Raw genomic sequence first — 25986 nt, forward strand, 5'->3', positions numbered from 1 at the left:
CTCATTGATTGCCTCCTTTGCCCTGTGCTCCAGCCACATGGCTTCCTCACGGCCCCCCATACACATCACCTCCACTCCTGCCTCGGACTTTGCACTAGCTGCGCTTTTTGCTCAAAAGCCCTTGACCCTCTTCTTCATGTGACTTGTTCCTTCCCTTTGCTCTGAGTCCCACTCTCAGAGGGGCCTTTCCTAACCAACCTACATCAAAACGTCCCCACCATTCTCTCACCTGCTCCTCCTGCTTCAAAATATTGGTGCTTCCCTCTATCTGATATAGGCTTTTTTATGTCTCCCTTCCTAGAAACTCACTGGAGGCAGGATTCTATGTTGTCCATCACTACACATCCAGCACCCACAACAGTGCCTGGAACACAGTGGATGTTCAATACATATTAGGTGTGTGAATGAATGAATCCTATCTCTACAGTGCATATCTTGCTAGCGATACTCAGAGATAAACAATGGTAAGAACATTCATCAAAAGGCTCCTTTCCCCTTGCACTCTCCTTGGAATCTCCAGCTGGAAACTACCTTTCTCACCTGTGTACTGTTCCAGAGCTTTATATCACTAGCTGACACCTATCATTCTCCATAGCAATAAAGCAGGGCAAGATCTCCAATGTCTACAGGGGTGAGGCAGTCCAGGGGAATGAGTGCGAGGGGCTGGGGGCTCTGGGAGGCAGGAGATGGCATGCCTCACCTGTAGGCTTTCGATCCCATTTCTTAAGTAAACATGTTTGGGCCAATCAGATCATATGTGGGGGCCATGTGACTTGTAGGCTTTGCCGAACAGGTCCTGCCTTCATTATTTGTACTTCCTCTAGCTTTTCTTGTGGGAGGCCCCTTCCTTAAATACCTCCTCTGTACCTTCCTCTGTGCCTGCACAGGGTAGGCTTTGGAACCAGACAAGCTCGGGCCACACCCTCACTCCCACTCCAGCCAGCCAAGTGGCTGATGACTGGGATTCTCATGTAGTAGGTGCCTAGTTTCTTCAAGTGACAGGAGCACCCGACTGATCAGGAGAAAGAGTACAGAATGCCTAATTCAATTTGAACCTCAGAGCAGCAACAAATGACATTTTAGGATGTGTCCCAAATATTTCCACCTCACAAATAAAGACACTTAACTTTACTATGCTTTGGTTTCTTTATTTTTAAGTTGGGGCAAACGGTGTCTTCCCCACGGGGCTCTCAGAAGGATTACACGGAACACCCTGTGTATGGTGTTGAACACGGGTGGCCTTCTAATACTGGCTGACAAAGGGTAGCTGTTATTAGAATTAGCAAAGTGGGTGACTATTCTCTGATAATAACATGTTGCTCTGACAGCAACAGTTTCATCCCAGGGTGAAGTCAGCACATTTTGTTTCCTCCCTAACACTGTGGGCAGAAGAGCCACCCCTCCCCCAGCCTCTATTAGGGTTCCTTTTCTCCTTCGCCCCCTCATCTTCCTTCCCACGCCTCCTCACCAAAGGCCTTGTTCCCAGTGGTCTGAAATGCACCTTCTCCTGAAGTGGGCTTTCAGCAACCATCTGGCTACTTTAACAGGTAAGTACCCCTGTTTCCTCTTATCTGGGGACTCCTCCAGCTGGTCATGTCTGCTGGCACACCTGGCTGGGTTGCTAAGTGTAAGATCTGTGTGCTCTGAACTGTGTGCTCCCCTCGGCTTGTACTGGGAAAGAAGGCAAGGAAGCCTTTCCCGAGACATTGAGTTGAATTCTGAACTTCCTATCCATACACCAACATGCCTCTGGTCCTACCCTCTCTGGACACACTGCAGCATAATGCCCGGTATTTTAGGGTGAGAAAATGAAGCAGAGGCTCTGCTTTATACAGTCATTGGATTAGTGATGGTCAAGCTGTGACTCAGAACAACACAAAACGGGGACTTTCAACACCAAATATTTTCTATTGCTTGGCTTTGGAATATATCCTGTCCCATTCGGCAATTCTTCTATTTCTCTTATTATGGATGATACGTTGCGACACAGAGAAATAGAGAAATCACAGGTAAAACATAAAGGGCAAGAATCAACTATAATCCCTCTAGTCAGGGACTATCCTTGTTAACATTTTGCAGAGACATTTGCAGTATTGTTTCTCTACATTTTGGCAGGAAGAGTACAAACCTCAATAGGGATACTGCATATACAGATTTTGTATTTTCTCATTTTATTTCCTTTTATTATACAAGTGGTAAATGTAATTGCAAAAACTGAAAATGGGCCCTAAAGTTAAAAAAAAATAAATTAAAACCTTCCTCAATTCCACTAGATAAAGTATTATAAAAATTTTGAATGAAATATCCTTTCATTATATTTATGTATATAATTATATAACTTAATATATGTAATATGCTATGCATAGCTTATTTTTTCCTGATCCTATCTATCCATACTAACATCTACTCCTATAAATATATAATTTATTAAGAATAAGAATTTCTTGATAATTAAAGGTTGAATAATGGGAGATTTATTAGCAAATTATAGAAAACTCATACAAGGGAATGCTATGCAGTCATCGAAAATGTGATGATATTTTAGAATATTTAACAACTAGAAGATATTACTATTGTTAATTGTTATATTATTAAGTAAAAAAATTTGTTGCAGAACAGCTTATCAAATAATCCCACTTTTGTTAAGAAGCAAAAAGATTTATCTATTTATCCATGTCTCTGTTTTTTTCTTTAAAAGACATCAACACTGGTTCTCTCTGGGTGTAAACACTTTGTTATCTTCATTTTGCTTCCTTGTATTTTCTAAAAAAAAATTTTACAGTGAATACACACTACTTTCATAGCTCACAAAACAAATCATTTCCCTTTCCCTCTCATCCTAAGAATTAAGATAGAAGTAGAAAGCTAGGTAAAGCAACGTGTTTGTACCTGGCAAATAATTTCAAAGTACTGATTCACAATGGAATGTTGGTTTTATTTTTCATGAAAAATGGTAAAGTTGAAAATATATGCTAGCAGAATGTAAAAACTGCACCAAACTGTAATGAGATAAGCACATATGTATATATTTTTTAAGATAATTGATGGCAAATTCAATCCAATTCCCCATGGCTGGGTTGCCTGGAGTCATTCTCGACTTTATTATCACACAATTTTTCTTGACTTAGTATCTTGAAGCTTTGTGGATAAAAAAGTCTAAGGAATATGTGGCTGTTACTATGAGTAATGACTTTTTCTTTTTTCTGGCTGGCTCTCTGAGTAGTTTATCATTACTTGTGGCAGCTTTTAAACACAATCTTATCATCTATCTTCATTTTCTCTTTTGTACAGTAATTCCAATTGTCTTTCATTAATTTTTGCATGTTAACCTATTTGGCTTAAGGGGAATTCTCAACCTCAATATTAGTACAAAAAAGAAAATCGCAGAAGAACATGGGAATTTTTCTTCTCAGAATCATTTTGAGATGCTGTTGGCATATGAAATAGCATCCCAAATGGGAAGATAATATCCTTGTTAATCAAAAAACTATTTAAAAACTCAATTAACAGAACATTATGCTATATAATTAATCTTCATTGCATTCCAATGATTGCCATCCCATCCCCCCCACAAAGCACTTAATAAGTCTTTGGGTTTTATAGTAATAATCAATAGGGTAAATTTTGTAATATAAAGTAAGTTAGCCATAGAAGATAATCAGACACTTTTACTGCCTGAAATGATTAAGTCAACATCATCAGAAGTCTCTTTTATTCTAAAGGGTTGGATACACAGGGCCTTTGAGTAAAACTTCAACAGCAAAACGAAAAAAAAAAAAGAAGAAGAAGATGAAGGAAAAACATGCATGTGGTCTGGCTTTCAAGAAATCTGAGTTGAAAAAAGTAAAGTGAACAATACATACAGTTCTGAGAAACAATCAAATTACTGAGAATCTGGAAAAACAGAGGAGTGGAGATCTGGTCATGTTGAGATAAGCCATGCTTGAATAACCCTAAACTGGCTATTTCAGAAGTGCCCATGTTTAAGTTTGTATACTGGCTTTGTCATCAAGGGAGTTTTAGTTCATATGCTTTAAAAACTTTCCCCCTTCTTTTCAGAAGATTAACATAAAACTCACTGTAAAAGCTTATTAGCAAGTAAAAAATGATAAAAGGAACAAAATCTACAAGACATTCAACATGCATGATCCAAAATTAATCATAAATCTTTCTGTGTGCTTCCTGTCTTTAAAAACGTTAATATATACCTGATCATATTATATACATGTGAGCGTGGCCTTGTCAGTGCTGGGCCTAGGTAAAAAGCAAATTCCTGCCTTCTTGATTTATATTTAAATGTATATCCCTCTGAGGCAGACTCACATGTGGGATGAAATGAAGTGCTCTCCAGCTTGGTAGCGGGTTTTCAATTTTTATACACTAATCCTCTGAATTGTTATGCTATTCAATTAGCACCCTTTAGTATGTGATTTTACTCTGAATTGTTCTGAGCATAGATGGCTTCTTTCAGCAAGGGTATTATGAACCTTTAGGGTAGGTCATTTCACTGCATGAAAGTTTACCAAACAAATATGGAATTTGGCTCTCTGTTCAACCCCTAATGTCCTCTCTCTTTGACCTATTTCTATCAACTCCCCCTATAATAACAAATGGTATAAGAAGAGGATGGAAGGACCCAGAGAGAAAGAAATCACTTTTTGGTCTATTCTTAGGTAGGTCCCCCTCTCTTCTTGATCTGTGCTCCCGGCCAAGAACTTGAGGGTGAAAGAGAGACACAGCCATTTCCTTTACGAACCCCCAATACATCCAGGAACTAATAATTCCAGTATGCCCAACTCATGGGGATGGCATGTTGAATTGTCTGAACTGTATTCCCAGAATAACATTTAGTCAATCTTAAGAAAGGAAGTCAGATTCTAAAAACACCTGGAAATAATCTGCACTAGTCAAAAAACTACGGACAATGGGTCTCACATAATTTGGTCATAAATCCGTTATTTTTAAAAAGGATAATAGCTATGTACTGAGGGGATACCCTGTGCTGAGAACTCTGGTAGACATCTTGCATATACTGTTTGAAAGTTTTTCAACAGCTCAAAAAGTGAGCTCAAGAGAGATGGAAATACATGGTTTGCTGATTGTATCTCTGCAATTACCAAACAGGCAAAGTCACCTCCACGTACCATTAGTAGACAGAAGGAAGTAGGCTGCATTCTGCTGAGGGAGCCATCTTATTTTATTGATTTTTTCTTCTATTTCTAAACTCTTCAGGTAATCGAACTCGGGTTCATGGCTCTGGAATGTGCTGTAAACATTGTATTCACCCCTACGATGAACCTGATTCTTACTCTGTAGGAAGGGAAAAAAAACACACACAAAAGAAATGAAATCATATAAGCCAACTGCAAATTCACCAATTCCTTTTTTCTTTTTTTCCAGCATTAGAGTCCCTTGGGTGGGCTGGTCAGGCCACGTCAGTGTAGAATGAGGGCAGACCCATGGCAACTAGTTGATCTTACCTTACTGGCCTCCCCAGCATTTGATTGTGCATCCCTGTTGGTCATAACTGGCACCTCCAATATACATCTATTTATTTATAAATTATATGCATGAACTTCTGCACTAATATGTAGTGTGTACAAAATACACATAGAAATAGATGTCAAAATAGGACACGATTTAAAAATGCATATAAAGAGAAATTCTAATATTTTCTTTCTACATCCTAATAGAGGTCTCAGACACCCTTAGGAGGGAGCCATCCCACAGCTACATCCACACTGACCTATATTAATCCCTCACAAAGACTCCAAAGCAATGATATCTATACCTTTTGCTGGCCTTTAAAAATCACACTGGATCCTCACAGAACCTCTGAGAGGTAAGCAGTGCAGGGAAATGGACCAAAGAGGTTCAGAGGTATTAAAATGACGTCTTCAAGGTCACACAGCTTATACACAGATTTGGGCATCCGATCTCTCCCTTCCCCATTTTCTTGTGGCACAAAAGACAAAACAGACATTGGCACAGAGATGCCACAGGAGTCCCTGGAGGACTGTCAGACTCTACCTCTGGCTTCCCCTCAGCTCCGGTTATGCATAGCATGGAACCACAGGAACTACGCAAAAGATGGGAGAATGAAAGAGGATAGGATCTGCAGGAGGGCACAAGGGTAAGAAGAGGGTGGAAAGGAGAACAAAGAGGGTGTGAGGGAAAGACGAGAAGGAAAAAAAAGTGGGGGAGCTTTTATTGCAGGTGTTATAGGACATTATTACCAAGCGCTTCCAGATTCAGGCTTTGGAAAACTGCATACAAATTCAAATTCAGGTCTTACCACACATTTGTCGTAGAAACTTGACTCTAAAGAAAAGTCTCAATTAGAAAAACACAATCATATTCCTGGATGGATATTGAACATTCAAACCCAAGTCTCCATTTATTCCATTTGATGGGTGCTGGTGCCGATGGCCGGTGTGGGGTGTGTTTGCAAGGGTGCTGAGGGTCTACGAGCAAATTCTCCCAGAGTGTGCCTCCTGAGAAGCCACTCACACAAGTCGGCAGTGGGCCTGACCCTAGATGTTGTCCTATGGCTTTCTCAGGCTTCGCGTTCATTCCAACCCGAAGCTTGCCGCAAAGCAGAACACTCAACTGTATGCTACCAACCTCCACGTCTATATTTTATTGAACAAAACCACCCTCTTCCTTTGGAAAAATGTGTGCCCTTTCCTTCTGCTACTGACTCAGGCTTCCCAAATAGTTCAGTCAATTAAAATAGGTGAAATCCATAAATAGCTAATGGAAATCGTGATATAGAATATGACCGGCAACATGCTGCCTTGGGTAATTTATGTTAAATAGTTGCTCTGGATCTTCTTTATCATCACTATGAACCTAATTGGATTTTTTTTTTTTTTTAATGGAAGAAGGTTTGAAAATCAGTTTTCAAAGGACTTTTAATGCTAATATCCTGCTTACTACAGAGACAGCCAGTCCACCTTAACAATAAATTTATGTGTGTTGATTTGCTACCATCCAAATCAGACTGTCAAGTGTGTGTAGTATGTGCCAGACCAATTAGCACTAGGCAGCTCTGGAAAAGCAGGAAAAATTCCAGGTCACGAAGAGCTATTAGTTCCTACTTGCCAACCACATTTTCGTGTTTCCAGGGCCAATGGAATAGGCCGGGTGCCTGATTTAATGCTGAACACTTGAATTTCTACGGAACCCCGAGGGATCACGATGCCCTTATAGAAATTAATTGCAAATAATGTGCAATTACCAAATATATCACCTCTAAATGAGGCTTTCCTTTTTTTGAGGGGAGGTGGAACATAAATGGCTTTGAGGCACAAAGCAGGCTTTAAATTGCTAGGGAAGTCTCTTGCGAAACCTTCCTCCTGCACTGGGCCTCCCCCTGCACTGGGCCTGGTGAATCTCAGAGGCAGGCGGTAACAGATGGGAGAGGTCCTAGAACACACACCGGCCTGCTGGAAGCCCCAGGACCATGCCAGGGGAGGCCAAGGAAATCAGATTGGGTTGTAATTCCATTCTGACAAAACAGAAGCAGGCACTAAAAACTCAATTTATATGAAAAAGAGAAACAATTCCTAGTGGAACCCAAGTCTCAGGAGGAAATGGGCTTTTCTGAGATTCAATTCACTGGAAGTTGGAACTCCTGCTCCGAATGCACACAGCACCGAGCTCCAGGAACCGTGATGACTCCTACAGTAAAGCGCACGCCACATGCATGGCTGAGATGTTATTTTGTGGGTTCTCACTCCCTTTGGTAGGGTGAACTGTCCCTTTCTTCTCCACTGACCCAAGGTGTCCTTTTCATATCTGTTGGCAAAAAGCTATCTTTTCCCCCTCCTACATATTCTGCAGGAGCACCTGAAATCTGGAGACTTCGTTTCAAAGGCTGGAAGAGAAATCCCAGTCAAAAAGGAGTTCTCTGCTCAGCAGCACCCATGGAGTTTTGCAGGTCGGATGGGAAGTGAGGTCGTTTTGAATGTGCAACACCCAGGTTTGGAAAGATTAGGCTCTAGCATCAGGTGCTTTCAATGAGCCTGAATGTGGAACTGTTGATGTTAATGACTTTTTGGCAGTTTTTAGCTTTCGAGCAAAGCGGCAAGGTTAAAGGCGACACGTGAGGATTAAGGAACAGTAGGAGGCCTCCTTTAAAAAGAGAAGAAAATGGGCATTTTGCATTCACTGCCACTTACCTCTTGCTCTCGTTGAAATATTACAACCCGACCCCCCTTGTCCCCTGTCGCTAGTAATTCTCCCGTGTGGTTGAATTCTACCGTAGAGATAATGTCAGCTGAAAAGGAGAAGACAAAGGCAATTAAAGTAACTGCACACTTACTTTGAAACGATAGATAATAGATATACTTTTCTGTGCACTGAAGGGCTCTGGGCTTTGTCTCTGCAGTGGAATTTATAAGAATTTGATGCTCCATATTTTAAGTGCCACGAGGAGTGGTGTTTGAGAAAGGCAATTTCCTAGATGCCCACACGGCAGCGTGGGCTCTTGGAACATCTGGGATGACAAAAGGGAGAAGCACATACAGACCCATTTGTTTGGGGCAAAAGAAAACGCCTTTCCTTAATGCCCCCAGGAAATGGCAATGTTTGCTTCTTGCTTTTGATTTTTAAGAATTTTTACCAACCGGGGACCTTTTACCCACCCGGGGCCTTGGGCCTCCTCCTTCCTTCTACACAGAGAAACTTCCCCAAACAGGTTTCAGTTGTGGCCTTTTGAAAGCAGGCTGAAGACTGTGAAGCACCAGGGCTGGGGGTGCTTGAAGCTCAGATGTGGGGATGCAATAGGAAGGTACCACTGGGATGCTAGGAGGCAGAAACTCAGCCTGACCACAATTACTCCAGGTTGACCCAGGCTCCCTCTTCCCCGGTGAGCCCAACACCCCTATCTGGAAGAGTATGGCCTTACTCCAACCCCAGGAGCAAGATGTTGAGAATAGGGTCACAAGGTCAGAGGGGAGAGGGCAATTTGTACTCTGTTATTTCAGAATGAAGAAAATACACAGGCGCCAGGAACTCAGATCACAGATAATTGCTGAAGGAATGCCAGCCTGCCAGGTCTTTCTTCAACCCTGGTTACCCTGGAGCAACACGGACAGGTAAATTACCTATGATTGGATTTATTAGGGCTATTTTTAGAAAAATGTCAGAGGTTAATTCCTCTGCAATTATTCCCCTGCAGGGCTCCAACAATTGCTACCCAGAGTACAAATGAGTTTTTAAAAAAAACAAAACAACAACAACAACAAAAAACAAGAGGTAGGGGAATTATGACTATGGCCTTTGACAGAGGAACATTCTGAAGATTATGTCCAGGTGAGGAAAGCAAAGGGGAGACAGTGAGGTGGAAAACGAAGGCAATTACCCCTGAATAATTCAAATCTCAAATCTCACTTTAATATCATCATTTCAGGATTTTCTTTGTATGCCTGATTTATTCAGGCAAGTAGTGTAAAATTCTCCACTTTGCAGGGAACAGTCCCGTTCCATATACAAAAACACTTCGATAGTCATTCTCTGTGCAGAAGTAAAAAGACTAAGGACAAGCCAAGGCCGCTCTCAAGTAGGGAGCATTTAAAAGAACAATTCACGATTTCCTTTTTTGGCTTCTTGGGTGTCTGACTCCAGTGGTAGCAAATTCAAGCCCTGCGGAGCCATGAGGCATCATGGCCCAAAGTAAACCAGGTGAAGGAGAAAGCTTCCTCTTAAGGGGAAGTGGCTACTTGTGGATATGAAATATTTCACGTGCTGCTAAATTTTTTTTTGTTTTAATAAGAAGCTGAAAATCCAGATTTTATGCAAAATCTCTGAATTTTATAATATTGTCAACTATTTTACTCCCCAAGCCATGACATTAAAAAAAAAAAAAAAAAACTCGCCTGTGGGTAGAATGTGTTTGGTGAGTCATGAGTTTGTGACATCTGGTCTATCGAGTCTTTCTTCAGGAAAGTCCACCCCATTCCTTACAGATGATCTCAACTAGAGATCTAGTCTGTCCACTCAGGAAGATTCCTCCAAATGAATAGGACTTTTAAGGAAAGCCAATTGAAGCTGGGCGGTTCCTTGGTTCCTGATGTAAGTTTGGAAGCCCATTTCTAGAATGAGTGCTCACTGAGGAGTAAGCAAGCCCAGCAAGGCTGAGAAGCCAGCACCTCAAGTGAATTATGACGCCACTTTCCTTTGTTAGAGTTTATGTATCTTAGCAAAGCACTTTCATGTAAAGAGGAGAGAAGGCGGCTGTGCAGGGTTTGCAGCTGCCTCAGGATGCCCTGGGAAAAGCACTTGAGCACTAGGACACACTTCTAACACTTGTTACTGATTCTGGCCTTTCAGTGAGGGGTTGGCAATGGGGTTATCCACAAAGCTTCCTGACTTGTGTGCAACCTAAAGTGGACATGGCAGCTTCTGTCAGGTACCTCAGTAGGAGGCGGAAGCTCTCAAACTATTAAAGCTATAAATACCTCCTGAAGGAAAGAGTGGTGGGGAACAAAGGGGGAGCGGTGGGGAGGACCCCCTGTCTCTGGTGGACAGGTTACCAGAGTCATGTTTAGGATGTCTTTAGGTCAACAAGCAGCCTAACTGCACTTTACACCCTTCCTCTTAGAAGCAATGTTGACACAGACTCCAGAGTTCTAGAAGGTGCACTGGGAACTAAAAGATGGGCCTTCCCTGTTACTGAAGTTAGGAATCAGAAGGAAGAATTAAGCACCATTTTCCAAGGTCAGTCTCCGACTCAGTTTCCAAGAAAACATCACACCAACAGAAACAAAATTCACTCTCCCAGGGATGACATACACATTTGTCTTTTTGCCCAGACTCCCTGAGAAAACGTCTTCACTCTCCCTTTCAGAGATGCACAGGTCAAAACAAGGTCGGACTCCAGCTCACAGCTGAGCCACCTGATCCAAGCTGGTGTTACTCAAACTCTGCGTTATGAGGGATCCAGGCATGGCCCCAGCTAATAAACATGACCCATTTATTTTCTAGGTGTTACAGTTATTTGTGCTATGCCTCCCTCAAGAACCTTGTAAGAGGAAAAGGTGATTGGCACAGCAGGATTCTCAAATTCTTTAGTCTTTTTGCCAAGTCCTTAGTTTTGTTTTAATCCTGCCAGTGAGCTGGTCTGTATACTAGGTTGTTTATATCCAGCTATTGTCTACCTCCCTTCAGAGCACAGGCCACTGCAGCTCGAGTTAATACCTGTTTTGAACCTTCATGTTTCCTGACTCATTTATCACTGCTAAGCCAGTAGGTGTAACCAGAATACTGTAGGGCCCCATCCACCTCTGCAGATCTTCATCTATGACTGTTTAATAATTGATGCAAACCTCATGAATCACCCTACATTCCAATTAAGGACACTCAAACTTCTGATGCAAATACTCTGGTGTGCAATGGGCTCTCGGTAGAGCAACTGAAGTCAGAAAACCCATGCTGCTCAGGACAAAATAACTCTGGTTGAGTATAGAGAGGACACGGTGATAATAATCAACTAGCAAGCCTGAAACAAAAACTTCATCTGAGATCATGGCCAAAAGAAGTAAATTCATCAAGTTCAACATAACTTTCACCTTTAAATGATATGTGTATGTGACAACTCATTTTATCAAATGCCGAGCCCAGTCATACTATTATATAAAAAGCTGTAAACTGGAGCTTTTTCCCTCTGCTCCAGAGAGATGTAGATAAAGTGCCTGTTTTTGACTAAAAACAAAGACCAGAGGCCAAAAACAGTTATGGAGGTCAAATGTAGTTAACGTGATTTTTTAAAAGGAAACCCTGGGAGGTATGACGTTTGCCCTGTTCCACATTTATTTGTGCTGATTTAATTTCCACAAGATGGTGGCCTGGTAACCCCATTTCTAGTTCAATAGGCACTGCCAAGACTGAGTGTTTCTTTTCTAAAATCAATCTCTGCATCTTACAAAGGTTCCAAACTAGTAAATTCATACATAAAGTCTCCATTTACCTGAATAATAGAAATTGACGTGGCCTTTAAATGCCTGTGATTAGGTTGAAGAAATGGAGGGAACCGCCAGCACATGCCCTCGTCTCTCACTGTACCACACTAGGCTGGAGCCTGCACAATGCCTGGGCTGAGCACAACGATTAGGCGATGGACAACCCAAAGAGCATGGTGACTGTTTCAATCAAATGATGGCTCAGTTTAAACCTGGAGAGGACCTAAACCCAGGTCCTCTGGTGAGACAAGGTCTTACTGACCAGGTCAGGAGCACTGGCCTCTCTGCATCAATCATAGGGATTCAAATGAGAAGGTAATGCAATTTAGCCTTCAAAGCCCATTAAATGTTTTATCTTTCATCTATGAAACATTTGGGAGATAATACTATAAAGTCATTTACTCTGCTTATATCAGCTGGCCAGTTCTGCTCACTCAATTCTTGGCTTTCTTCCAGATGGTAAGATGGGCTCTAGGCAGAGTTGTCTGCGTCTTCTGTGAGGATGAGGATGTGGCCAGCCAGGACGGAAAACAGGTGCCACAGTGGAATACAGGTAGTTGATGGAAAATTTGTGTTGAGAGTGATTTGAGAGGTCACTTGCAGGCTGAAGTGCTTTAATCGGCAATGGGTCCTGCGCTGCGTGGTGAAGGGCAGGGGGCAATATGTGTATCCTTTGTGGTCACTGCATAGGGGCTTGTAGCTAGATTGGCAATGCTTTTGTGGCTCATTAAATAAACAGGGAAGACAGACTCCCAGCAGGAATTAAAATTACTCCCTCCATCTACAGAAAACGGTGGCCTCCTTCTCGGGTTCTGGTTCACGGCCCAAAGTCAGCATCCATTTTCTTGGAAGAGGTTTCCTCTGGTAAGTTTTGATAAATGAAATAGTGTGTTACAGTATATTTTCCATCTCAAAATAGGGGGATAAAATGAAGTCTGGTTGTGGCCAAATAAGTTATGCCCAAGTTCTGCTAGTGGGATTGTGTCAAATGGCCTAGTTGTTGAAAAATGTTAATATATTGTAAAATTCAAACAAAATTGGGCAATAAAACAGTAGGTGTGCAATGACTGCAATTTTTAAAAGGTATTCTCATTTAAAAATATACTTTTAACTGGTAAAGAAATATACACTTTCATTTATTCAATAAAAACTTTCATTAATACCAAGATGGTGCTTAAAATATAAAATGAAATTTCTCTTATAATCTGACTCCCTGGAAAATAATAATTAACTCCTATAAATACACACACACAGGCAAATAGTCAAAGGCCTAAGTCTGTTGTTAGTCAGAGTCCAAAATGATGTTCTAGTGTAGGATGTTAATGATTTAACTTTTCTTATAGCCTTTTTCTAAGTTTTTCAGGATTTTCTAATTTTTTTAAAAAATCAGGACCATCAATCTTGAATAATTTTTAACTTGTAAACAATTTTAATTGGTTTTCAAACTGAATACAGGGTTTTAGCATTTATCTCAGCGATTCTATAGACGTTTTAAACAATTTCTTTTTAGGGAAGCCTGGTGGTTCAGCGGTTGAGCATCTGCCTTCAGTTGAGGGCATGATCCTGGGATCTGGGATCAAGTTCTGCATCGGGCTCCCTGCAGGGAGCCTGCTTTTCCCTCTATGTCTCTCCCTCTCTCACTCTGTCTCTTATGAATAAATAAATAAATCTTTTAAAAATTATTTTTAAATTAAATTTTAAGTTCCCAGATAGTAAGATTCACTCTTTGTGCCATACAGTTTTATGGGTTTGGATCAGTGGGTATAGAGGTGTATCCACTACCACCACCATGATATAGAACAGTTTCCAAACGTCAAAACCATTGTGAAGGTACAGAGGCTTAATACCGCTGGCTTCTATAGAAATAGCTCAGGTGGAAACCCAATGCTTATTTCTCACTAGTGAGAGTCAAAGTTTTATTTTTTAATCTCACTGTTTAGATAGTATCACTATTTAAAATTCTGCTTTTAGAGTGGCCGGAAACTAAACTCATCAATATGCCTTTGTTAGCCTGCATCACAAACTAGGTTTATGCATGAAGTTTTCTGCCTGTGAATTCAAAGTTTTCTTGGTAATGAAACAGGACTATGTTTCAGCCCTTAGTTCAGTAGTAGCATTAGCTTCGTAACTCAGTACTATTTCTCACATTCCTGGAGCTCAGTTCTAAGTGACAGAAGTAGTAAATATCAAGCGCTGAGCAGTGAAAACAAGTGGATCTAATTTTGTTCACGAATTTTGTTTATTGGCAAGAGCTTCCCAGTGAGAAGGATTCTGATATCATGCTGGGATTGGTGGGAGGGTGCTGAGATCAACTGGTTATGTCCAGCATGGGTATGGCAATGGCCAGTACACATGCCATGTCCTTGCTATCCTAACCTTCTGTGTGTAATAGACACTCTCTGACTGATCCAGACTTGATTCCTTTGTCACCCAACCATTGTCTGGTATTTAGATACTGAATCCTTTTCCTTTCATTTGAATGTAATTAATTCTGTGCATATTGGTTTTAACTTCAATCTGGCACTGGTACAATAGATACCAAGGGGTTTAAACCACTGCTAACTAGATTTTCTGTTATTTGTATCTAAATGCATACATAATAAACATGTCTTTCTGTCTTTATTCTCTTCATAGCATTATGCACAGGGCTAGATTATCAATACAAGTTGAATTGGGAAAAAAATGGTTCTTTGTCTTGCAACATCTGTACTTAAGCTCTCACACACTTTTCATGTCACTTTATCACATGATCAGTGTTCCTTCATACTTGCTTAGTTCCCAGCATTGAGGTGGTTTGTTTCCCCATCTTTCTCTGTGTGGAAATGGTACATTATTGTTCCACCGTTCAAATATGAAAGCAGCTTACTGGGATAGAAGCATCCCCTACCTCCAACTTATCATGGTGTCCATTATAAAATTATGACTTCAGAGAGACTGAGCCATGTTCTCCTTAGGAGCCAGGTTCTTTCACTAAGTCTAGGGAGCCTACCATGCTTGCTGAGCTGTGAAAATCCAGATGGTGGGAAGCCAGTGAGTAATGAATGCCATACTGTTCCTACTAAAATGCACACAGCTTCCCCACACTGACCAAATCCCCAGCACTAGCCGGGTCTGGGACGACCCAAGACATGTGTGGGTTGATGGAGACTGCCTTTCATTTAATACAAGTTCTTACCACAAAGAAGCTGAGAAGAAAGAACATTCCTGTCGTGGGGACAAAACCTGGGGCAAAGTCATTTTAAAAATTCTAAGTCCTCCAAATACAGAAAAATCCAGTGGGAAATTGGTAGCAGTCCAGACTTGCATACAAGCCTGCATGGTTTATAGTGGAATCTGCTGTCAAGGTATCTACCATCTGTCACCCCCTCTTTCAGAAAGCAGAGGAGTAATTAACTGCTTAGGCAATGCCAACTCTGTCCATCATTCAGATTTATTATCTATATAACATGGGTCATCTAGCATGGACCCCAAAGTTAGTGGGACTCTGGGTCTAAAGTGAGGAAATTCATCACATCTGTGGGTCTCTATAGGAGCTTTCGGGAAGGCCCTGTGCCACCCAAACATAACACAATGTGGAGTTCATTTGGCATGTCTTTGGTCAAAAATTTTGACCAGAGCCAGAGGCTCTGAAGTCAGAATATATGCACCTGCCTTATGGGAGCTAAACATCCCCTGTTTATGTGTTGGATCTAATTTCACTTATTTAGGGAAGCCATGTATGTGTTCTCCCAAAACCCAGAGATCCTCTCTTACTTGGCACCTCTACTGCTCCCCATACTTCCCCTTCCTAACAGACCACTTACCATTTAGTGCTTACAACAGTGATAGAACCATTTTAAATGCCTTTATCACTCTCTGAATTGTAAACTCCATAAGGAACATATTCATCATTGAAGCTTTGGTGCCAAGCTTAATGTCTTAATACATGATGGATGCTTCTCAGATTTTTTCTTTAATCAATCACTGAACAGCAGACAAAGAGAGTCAACACCAAAGTGGGCCACCATAAAGAGAATAACCCTAAACAGAGTATCAACAAACAAAACATTTTTGCTGGATGATTTTAAGAAACACATTTTAAGGGGTGTGAGACAATGGGATATTCTTATTTTGGAATGAGTATTTTATGACTTTAGAACCATGTAGATTGATCAATAAACACCAAAAAGCCTACAAAGCCTTTGTCATTTGGCAGGGATATAAGGGTCCTATGAATCACAGGAAGAGAAAACACCAAATGGGTTAGTGAAGAGAGGGTACCAGGAGAGGGCATGAGGTAGCAATGACACCCTCAAAGCAGATTTGGAGCAAACAGGTCTGAAATGCAAGGAATCTACTTAGTGAACACCTACTATGTGCACATCACTGGACTGGGTGCCAGGTATATTCTATAAACAAAACACTCTTGGTCTTTGCCTTCTAGAAGCTTTCAGTCTACAGGACTGGGAAGCAGTGGTAAATAGGTATATGGTAAAAAAAAAATGTTGGAGAAGAATTGTTCAAACACCCTATAATGGAAGTCTTTGAGCCAGAGAGTAAGAACTCTACAGTTGACCTAGAAGGCAAAAGGAAGTTACTAATAAAACTTAAGGTAACTCACATGTCATCCATATGCCTGTATTCAAGAACCCTATTTTTTTCTAAAGAACAAATTGAATAATCAATACTTCTGTGAGCTAAAATCTAGATGGACTTAAAGAATGAAAGAAGAATGTAGTAGGACAACAGCTGGATTTTTCCCCCCTAAAACATGACGTTTCTATGTCACACACAAGAAAGATGCTAACATTTTACAAGGTATTATGCAATGATGGTTCTTCAATGGTTTTAGCAAAGAAAATACAAAGTATTGGAACCAAATGTGTCATTTACAATTCTATGAGTCAGTATTTCTCTTTCTCTCTTTTCCTCTCCTCTTCCCCTCTTTCCCTACATTCTCCTGTCTCTCTCTCTCTGGCCAGGAGTTGTGGCGTTTTGAAGACTATTAAAAAATATTTACTCTCCAGGTGACTGCCTAGCTCGGTTGGTGGAGCAGATGACTTTTGATCTTGAGGTTGTAAGTCTGAGTCCCATGTTGGGTGTATATATTACTTAAAAATAAAATCTTAGAAAAAATATTACACCCAGGGCACTTGGCTGGGTCAGTCGGTTAAGTGTCTGACTCTTGATTTCGGCTCAGGTCATAATCTCAGAGTCGTGAGACTCAGCCCCACTTTGGGATCTCTGCTGGACATGGAGCCTGCTTAAGATTCTCTCTCCTTCTCCCTCTGCTCCTCCCTCCTCTTTTGGATATTGTTTTATAACACTGAATACAGTACTTTATACATAGTAGGTAAACAGCGAAAGATAGCATAAACAAGTGTTGATTTCCATCACCAGCATGACCAAAACTTTAATAAATATGCATCAGGCAAAAACACTAATGTATATCCCTACTGATTTTTTATATCTGCTGAAAACTGGATATTTAAAAAATCCATTATATTTGATATCATGTTCATATGGCAGTTTAGAAACCAACAAAAAATATAAAATGTAGAAAAGTCCTAGGACTACTACATGTTGATAGATTTATTCCTAATTCCATTTTTCACTCAAAAAATATTCAGTGACCACATCTATTAGGTGTTGAACACTACTCTAGGAATTGAATGTATACATCTGTTAAGATAAAGCAGTTTTCCTCACAGCACCTACATTCTACTTGTAGAGAAAAAATAATCATCAAAAGAGTTCTGTAGGTAGGTGGGAGGTTTAGATTTGAAATAGGGTGATTTCAAATAGGCCCCACTGAGCCAACTTGAAAGAGGTGAGGGAGATTACCATGTGGGTATCTGAAGGAAGAGTGCTTCGGACAGGGAACAGACAGTGAGAAGACCCTAAGAGAGAGAGATGCATGTGTCAGCAAACCTGTGTAGCCAGAGCCATGCAAATAAGGGAAAAATGAGGTCATACAAATAAGAAGTTCAGATGATATAGAGCCTTGTAGACCATAGCAAGCACTTTGGTCTTTGCTAAAAGTAAAATGGGCACAACAATGTGAATGTACTTAATACCACTGAACTGTATACATAAAAATGGTTCAATGGTAAATTCTGTGTTATGTTCCTCTCACCACTGTTTTTGAAAAAGTGAGAAAAAATGGAATCAGAGGCCATTGGAGGGGACTGAGTAGAGGAGTGGGATGGCCTGACGTGTACAAGTATCACTGGGGACAGACTGCAGAGGGCTGAAGGAGCATCAGGAAGGGTATTGAGATAATCTCAGTGAGAGGTGAGGGTGGCTTGGACCAAGGCTGGCAGTGAAGGTGGAGAACCGTAAACAGATTCTGGAGTAGACTGAGTCACCTTGACAGGAAGTGCAGATGGGCTGGTTATGGGGTATGAAAGAAAGGATTCAGGATGACTCCAAGGTTTCTGCTCTCAGCATCTGACATGAGGGAGTTGCCTTCGTTGAGATGGGAAGTTGGTGCCTTCATTGAATGGGAAGTTGGTGGGTGAAGCAGGCATTCTGGAGGAAGACCAGATAGTAAGTTTCTGGCATGTGGAGTATGAGGGGTTTATACGTAGAGATAGATATCAGAGTTTAGAATTCAAGAGGGGTCTGAGTTGAGGATATAAACTTGGGAGTTTAATAGTATCTCAGATGATATTTAAAGTCATGGGATTGGATGAAATCTCAGGGAGTCTATTAAATAAGAGGAAAGCCAAGGGCTGAACTTTGGGGGCACACCCAACATCTGAAAGGTTGGGAGAAGAATCAGGAAAAGGGAAGAAGGAGCAGTCAGTGAGATAGGAGGAAAATAAAAGAAGCCGAGTGTCCCAAAAGCCAGTGAATTGCAGAGAAGAGGGTGATCAATCACGCCAAACACTGCTGATAGGCAAGGTAAAAGCCTTCAACTGACCTTTGGATTTGAACCACGAAAGTCACTATTGACTTCATCAAGTACAATTTCTGTGGTTCAGCAGAAGTAGTTTGGTGGAACCAGAGAGTGGGTTTCAGAGTAAATGGGAGGAGGAAGATGGGAGAGAGTGACTGTGGATACTTCTCTTCAAGGAGTTTTGATTGAGAAGCCTACCAAAGAAATGAAGCAGGGGATGGTAAGGGAAGTCAGATCAACAGAGCTTTTTTTTTTTTTTTTTTTTTTTTTTTTTTTTAAATCATAGACACACAGCAGCATGTACATAGGCTAATGAGAAAATTTCAGCAGTTAAGGAAAAATTAAGGGTGAAGAAGAGATTAAGGTGGAACTACTGAATGAATGAATGAAAGCAAGCATGAGTAAACAAGCCTCCTTGTGCCCAGGAATGGTCCACCAGTGAGAGGTAAAATCCGATCTGCCCAGGTTCAATTCCTACCCACAGCCAAAAGATGGTCAGGAAAAAAAATGCTATGGAAACCCTATCTTCATAAAAGACTTAATAGGATTTTCAAAGCATTTAGTACTACAAGAATTTCTCCCACAAACCAACCCATCAGATGCCCATGTGACCACATTGAATCAAAGAAAACCTCTTGATTTCCTTTTTGTTTCTTCTTTCCTTCCTGCTTATCTTCCTCTCCTCTTTCCCTTTCTTTTTCCTTCCTTCCCTTTCTCTCTTTTGCCTTTTTCCCTCCCTCCCTCCCTCCTTCTCTTTTCTTTCAAATTCAGCAGCAGAAAGAAATGTATTCCTTCTGCTACTATGGAGCTCTAGGTCCATTATCTCCTGTCTGCCAAAGGGATGGAAGCCTGCTCACCTGCAGACACTTTAAAATGCTAGATCTACTACAAGATCACTCCCACATGGATAGCCTGACCTCTTTATGGCCTTTCTTGGGTAACTTTCACCATCATTCCTAATATCACATAGAAAGAAACAAGTCTGTCAGAGGGGAAAGAAAAAACCCACACTCTCATCTGGCCCTGTGGAAGATTTATAGACACTTTGCAAATAGCCAGACACAGGTGATGGTGCCAGGAACTTTCCAAGTGATTTGTAGATCTTCCTGCCAGGAAGTCAGTCTTCAGTGGAAAACTTTTCTAGCTGAACATTCTTTTACTACGCAAGGCTACAGGGAGAGGATGGCAACTGTCATGCAAAAGATTCGCTGAAATTAACTAGCTATTCGCCTGGCCTCAAGATAGTTCAGTCTCACAAAAATACCACAAAAATATTCCAGTTTTTCTTTGAAGCTACTATTTACTGAGCTGGACTACTGCGTGCCAGGCATTGGACTAGATCCTTCACCCTAGACCCTAGAGGCCTTCTCTTCCTCAATCTGTATTATCAGGCTCATTTATCGAACACCAACTTTGGCCAGGATCTGTGCTTTGTGCTTTACATGATATCATTTAGGTGTCACTTGGACTCTATGATTTCAGTCCCTTCGTCCATTTTTCAGATGGGGAAATGGCTCAAGCACTGAAATGTCTGGAAGGCTTAATAGGGAGTTTGAGAGCCCATGCTTGCAACCTGCCTTTTGGGTCCTTTTCTTTTCCCTCTGCATTCTATTATTTCTTGTCCCCACTCCCATTTGTCTGTCATTAATTTTTTCCTAATCCTTTCTTCATCTTTCACTCATAGTTACTTATAGGCTTTATTTCTTAAACATGGCAGAGTGGATCTTCTGGGTTCAGCCTTAACTTTTCCATCTACCTTCTGTCCTCCTTGCCACCCACCTGGCACTTGAGCTACTTTAACTCTTGGACCCTATGCAAATATAGTCTGTGCTGACCAACTGTGAGGCAATTTCATGTTTCCTAAAATGTTTTTTTCCATTACTTGTGCCTGCTGACATGAATGCCCCTAAGGCCAAGATCTTATTCACTTATTCTAGGGACTGGCACTCAGGAGATTTGCACAAAGTGTGTTTAGTAGCCAAATGAAAAAATGAACACCTGAATCCTTCAAGGTCAACTCAAATGTCACCTACTCCATGAAGTCTTCCATGAGCTCCCCTGATTGGAACATAATCCTTTCCTCCACACAGTTCCCCAACTCTCTGGACTACTCAAGTGTACTTATATAGCTACATAACTGAGAATGTACTTGCTCTATTTCCTTAATGAAACATATTTCATCAAGGGCACAAGTCCTATTTTACTCATCTTTGGATCTGCCGATAAATTCCATATAAAACTTCACTAATTTAGCATCTTCTTATTGGGCCTGACTCATGCTGGATTATGGTATAAATATTAAGAGAATGCTTCAGTATCCTGTGTGTGTGTGTGTGTGTGTGTGTGTGTGTGTGATGTTTCTTTAACTAGATGGTAAGTTCCCTGAAGACAGAATCCTATCTACTAGAATAACAATAGATAACATCTTTATTGGTATCTCAGAGTCAGAAGTACTTCCTCCAAGCACAGCAGATGTAGAGAAGTGGAAATAGGAACATATTTCCATGTCTCTAAGTACTCTACTTTGGGGGACATTTCAAATACTGATTCCAACAACCTAAGTTATTGCCTTTGGAGAGTTATGGAAAAGTGTAGGGAACAAAAAAGGCAGTAACTGTTAAATGCAGTAGCAAAATTCCTTTCTATCCAACACACACCACAGCAGGTTCTTAGCCTAGATTGTGATGCATTAGACATTTTCCGCAAAGTCCATTGGAAGAAATTAAACATCAATATTTTATCAGGTCATAGAAGAAATAAAACCATTAAACACCAAAGATACAGACTTAACACTGTCCACAATCTCAAATCTTCACCCAAGCAAAATGTTACCAGAAGCCATATGAAGAAAACCTTTGGAAAATACAACATTTGGTAATTTATCACTAAGGTAACATTGGGAACTGGCCTTTTCCTGCCACTGAAACCTCATCTTAAGTCATCTCCCTGACCCACTATCTTCCTACATTCTGGCCTAGCCAGTTTGCTTTCAGCATCTTATAAATGCCATGCTTCCTCCCACTCTGGGCTCTGCAAACACACTACTCTCTCTGCCCGAATTATTCTCTCCTTCCTCCCTTTCCCTTGGCTAACATTTATTAATTTTTTAAATTTCAGCTTAACCAGCACTTACTGAGACAAACCTTTTCTGACAGCCTGTGTCAGAGTCACTCTACACTGCTCTATACCACCCTATTCTTTCCCTTTAAAGTATCTACCAGAATTCCTCATTGTAGATTTGTGAGTGTTTATTGTTAATCTCCGTCTCCCCTCTAAGACTGCAAGTCTACCAGGGCAGGGATTACAACTGATTTTTTCACCTGCTATTCCTGTCCCACAGCCCCATCTTTCATACATGATCAATGTTCAATGAAAGTAAGGTTTTCTAGAATATTTGTTAACGGTTATTACCTGGGTTATCACTTGGGTTCATATTCTCCAATATTGTTCTTGCACATATGCACACACACACCATGCACACATTTGGTTTTCAGTCAAATTGGGTGTAGCACACCTGTACCATCATGAAAATTTACAAACCAACTAAACTTCCCTCATTCTCTTTAAGATCTACATTTGCCTTATTCTCCTGAGGGAATCACATATGAAAACTCACACATTATAAAATGTATACACACCCTCTGATTCTTAAATTCTAGCCCTGTCTAAACCAGTCTCCACCCTGTTCAATTTTCAGGAAGAAAGAGAACAGAACACCAGAGACTGGGTGGGAAGAGCTTTCTATGCCAAGAAGTCTGACCTAGTGAACTATTTCAGTCAAACACGCAGTTTGAGTTGGATTGCCCAATTGCTGAGAAGGGCTTTCTGGATTAGACAGTTCCCTAGTGGCTGAGCCAGTTTCTAGGACCTGTCCGTCCTTGCTCTGCATGTCTGGAGTTAGCAAAGTGACACAGTGAAGGTTGCTAGAGGGACAGGTTCTGGTGAGTCACAAGAAATAACGGGTGAAAGAGCAGGCTACCCAGAGGCGCCAACCCCACCCTTAGGCTCAGGATCCCTAGAGTGTACACAGCTGAAAATGGGGCTTGGTGTCAATGGAAAACTATTTGCTGAGCACCTTCTGTGTGCCTAATCCAGGGCGTGGTTTTGCGAAGCAATTCTATAAAGGAGTCAATGGCAGTCTCCTAGCTCCAGTTTTAATTCCAGCATCGCTGGTCAATAATTTTCTTTTTTTTCTTCAGTTTATGGTATTTAAAAAAAATTAAATTAAATTCATTAACATAGAATGTATTACTGGTTTCAGAGGTAGAGGTTAGTGATTTATCAGTCTTATATAATATCCAGTGCTTATTATGGGCAGAAGTCTTAACTTCTCTTTCCCCATCAGTTACCCTAATCTGTAAAATGGGGGTGGTATTATACCAACACTGAAATGAGTAAATTTATGCAAGGTACTTAGCATGGTGCTCGACATGCATAGCAGTAAATAAGAATTAAAATAATGTTTTGCCCAAAAGTAATACAATGAATGGTAGACATCACTTTAGATGTCAGAGAGAACCCATTTAGCTCTGCCACTTATAACAGATGTGCTTTTGAACAAGTTACCTGAATTCACTGAATCTCAGTTTTATTATATGTAAAATAAAATTATACTGGTATCACTTTGGCAGAGTGTTACAAACACTAACTAAGGAAAGTAAGGAGCTGAGCGTGATGCTTAGCATGCCATAGGCATTGGATAAATAGGATAATGGGTTGTTTCTCCATATGGATCCCAGAGAGGCAGAGCAAGGCCCCACACTCTGTATCATAGGAACAAATAGTCCAGAGACCACCACCTACAGTGTACCATCATATCTGGCCAGCAGGATTGTTTTATTTGACACTGCAATGTTAGTCCACATGAAGATCTCCAATCTTTGGAACGGGATGCTTACATTTAGAAATTATGAAGTTGTGTATAAACAATGCAGATTTTCAATTTCTTTAGAAATTAATGGTTGGGTACCACTGGACTGGCATCCCCACACAGCCACTCTGGGCCTGGGCTGGGAAATGGCTGCCTCATTTAGAAGGGCGCAAGGGCTTGAACTGACCACTCCCTACTGTTCCCCAACCTTGAAGCCAAATGTCAGCTCCCCTTTGTCCTCCTAAGGTTGCTCTCTACCTCTCTACCTTCATTTTTGATGTTATTGCCTCTGTAGGCATCTGAGTTAGCAGCCGCTGGTCTTGGGTGCTTGCTCGTATCCTCTGGAAATGGATACCTCCACAAGTGTGCACGTAAGGAAGGAATGCATTTGTCCACATAGTCTGGCCATTTGTCTACAGAGGCAAACCATAGTGTAGAATGAGTCAATTCCACAGCTAAAGTCTGGCCTCTCCATGGAGCTGAGCACATCCTTGAAGAACAGCCTCCCACCCAAAAGCTGGCCCCATAAATTCACAATTTACTCACCCTGAGTCTTCTCTAGTTCCATTTAGACTGAGGGTAAAAGATATGGGACAAAGGTTAGGGGGTGCTGTACAATAATGCTTTAGAGCCAAGTTTTCTAAAATATACCTTATGGGTTATCAGTCCCTCAAGATTCTGATCCATGGGTGAAAAAAGTCAAAATACTTTTGGGAAATAGCTCACACTTTATCTTACATCTTGAGGACTCATCTGGGAAATCTCTAACTCAGATATCTATATTGAAACTAGTTCATCCACAATTCATTCAACACATATTTACTGAGCATCTACTATGTGCCAGAAACTCTCCTAGATATTGGGGATTCAGCACAGATAAACAAGAACACTGAACTCAGGTAACTTATTCTAGTGTGGAATATAGAAGGATGCTTCACTCTGTTTTAAAATTTATCCAGGGTGTGGTTTTGCTCTTGGGAAATACTGTTATATGCACAGTGATAAAAGTATGGTGGAGATTTTCCCTCTATTAATGCATAACAAAGTAAGACCACTCCAGAACTCTTCTCATTTGGAGAAATAGCTTATTTCTTGAGAAGTCACTGAACCCACTAGGGCGGATTTATGTGGGAACAACCATAGGCTCACCTGGGGTCTCAGATTTGGCCAAGGTTTTTTTGAGAACCACACAAAGGGTTAATCTGACTTTCACCTCCAAAGTGGAGTGTTTTTCTCTGCATCTAATATGACCCAGTTGGAAATGTATTTGTTTTTCACTGTTTAATCTTCTGCATCACCCACTGTTGATTAGATTTAATTAATTTATGTTTCTAATGAATTTAGAAACTCACACTGCTGTAGCAGGAAAAATTTCAGACAGCATCTGGCCACCAAATGGATTGATTACCTTGTCTGCAAAAGTCTTTCAAACATCTGGGGCCTGATTTTGTGAAACATCCAGAAGCTCTTTCAGACGTAAGCAACGCCCATTGAGGGGAGAGAGAAGGTACTAGAAATAGGTAGGTTTGCTTTGATTTGTAAATCTGGATGCTGGCATTCCCCCAATGTGAAATCACAATTTGCTACTCACTGGCACAGTTTCAATGGCGCCAAATAGACTGATCTGAATCTATTTTGTTTGACATAATCAGAATCTACCAGACCCGAGCCCAGACTGTCACCCTGTGAACCCCTTTGGCACTTCTTTTCATGAGGAGGCCCCCACTGATCATTAAGATGAAACATTTATAGAAAACATTTAGAGAGAAGCACTTTGCTCTCATTCATTCAACAAACATGATCGGGGGCCCACTGTGTCTGGCACTGAGCCACTACACCTCCTCCTTAGCTGCTTTTGGCAGCAACCCTACAAGGTAAGCAAACATTGTCCTCCGATTTTCACAGATATGACCCAGTACTATAGAAAATAACAATTATGAAGATTAATATCAACACTACTAATAGGGGATATATAGACAAACATACACACACATACACAAACATATACACCGGATACTATATGAAGCACTTTAAATGCATTAACTCATTTAACCCTCACAATAAAACCATGAGGTGGATGTCATTATGACCCCCATTTTATAGATAAGAGTTCTGAGGCATGGGAGCGTGTGTGATCTGCCCAGAGTAACCCAGCAGCCTTTGGCAGGGCCTCAAACATAGGCTGTGCTCTAAACCACTTCGCATTACTGTATCTGCATAACATTTTTGGAGGATCTACTACTACTACGTGTTAGACACTGCCTAGGGATTTG

The 25986-nt window shown here is 41.0% G+C and overlaps 1 protein-coding gene across 6 annotated transcripts in view; it reads right to left on the bottom strand.

Moving 5' to 3' along the window:
• Positions 1-25986, bottom strand: part of PPP2R2B (protein phosphatase 2 regulatory subunit Bbeta) — a 448486-nt gene that overhangs the window by 103825 nt on the left and 318675 nt on the right. For all 6 annotated transcript variants that reach the window (XM_041767142.1, XM_041767141.1, XM_041767143.1 and 3 more), the window contains 2 exons: positions 8184-8281; positions 5145-5310 (listed from right to left, as the gene is read on the bottom strand). In XM_041767142.1, the coding sequence (XP_041623076.1) occupies positions 5145-5310; positions 8184-8281 (264 nt within the window). The remainder of the gene's footprint in view (positions 1-5144; positions 5311-8183; positions 8282-25986) is intronic.

The sequence above is a fragment of the Vulpes lagopus genome, chromosome 8, assembly GCF_018345385.1.
Source record: "Vulpes lagopus strain Blue_001 chromosome 8, ASM1834538v1, whole genome shotgun sequence".
NCBI classification, from domain to species: domain Eukaryota; kingdom Metazoa; phylum Chordata; class Mammalia; order Carnivora; family Canidae; genus Vulpes; species Vulpes lagopus.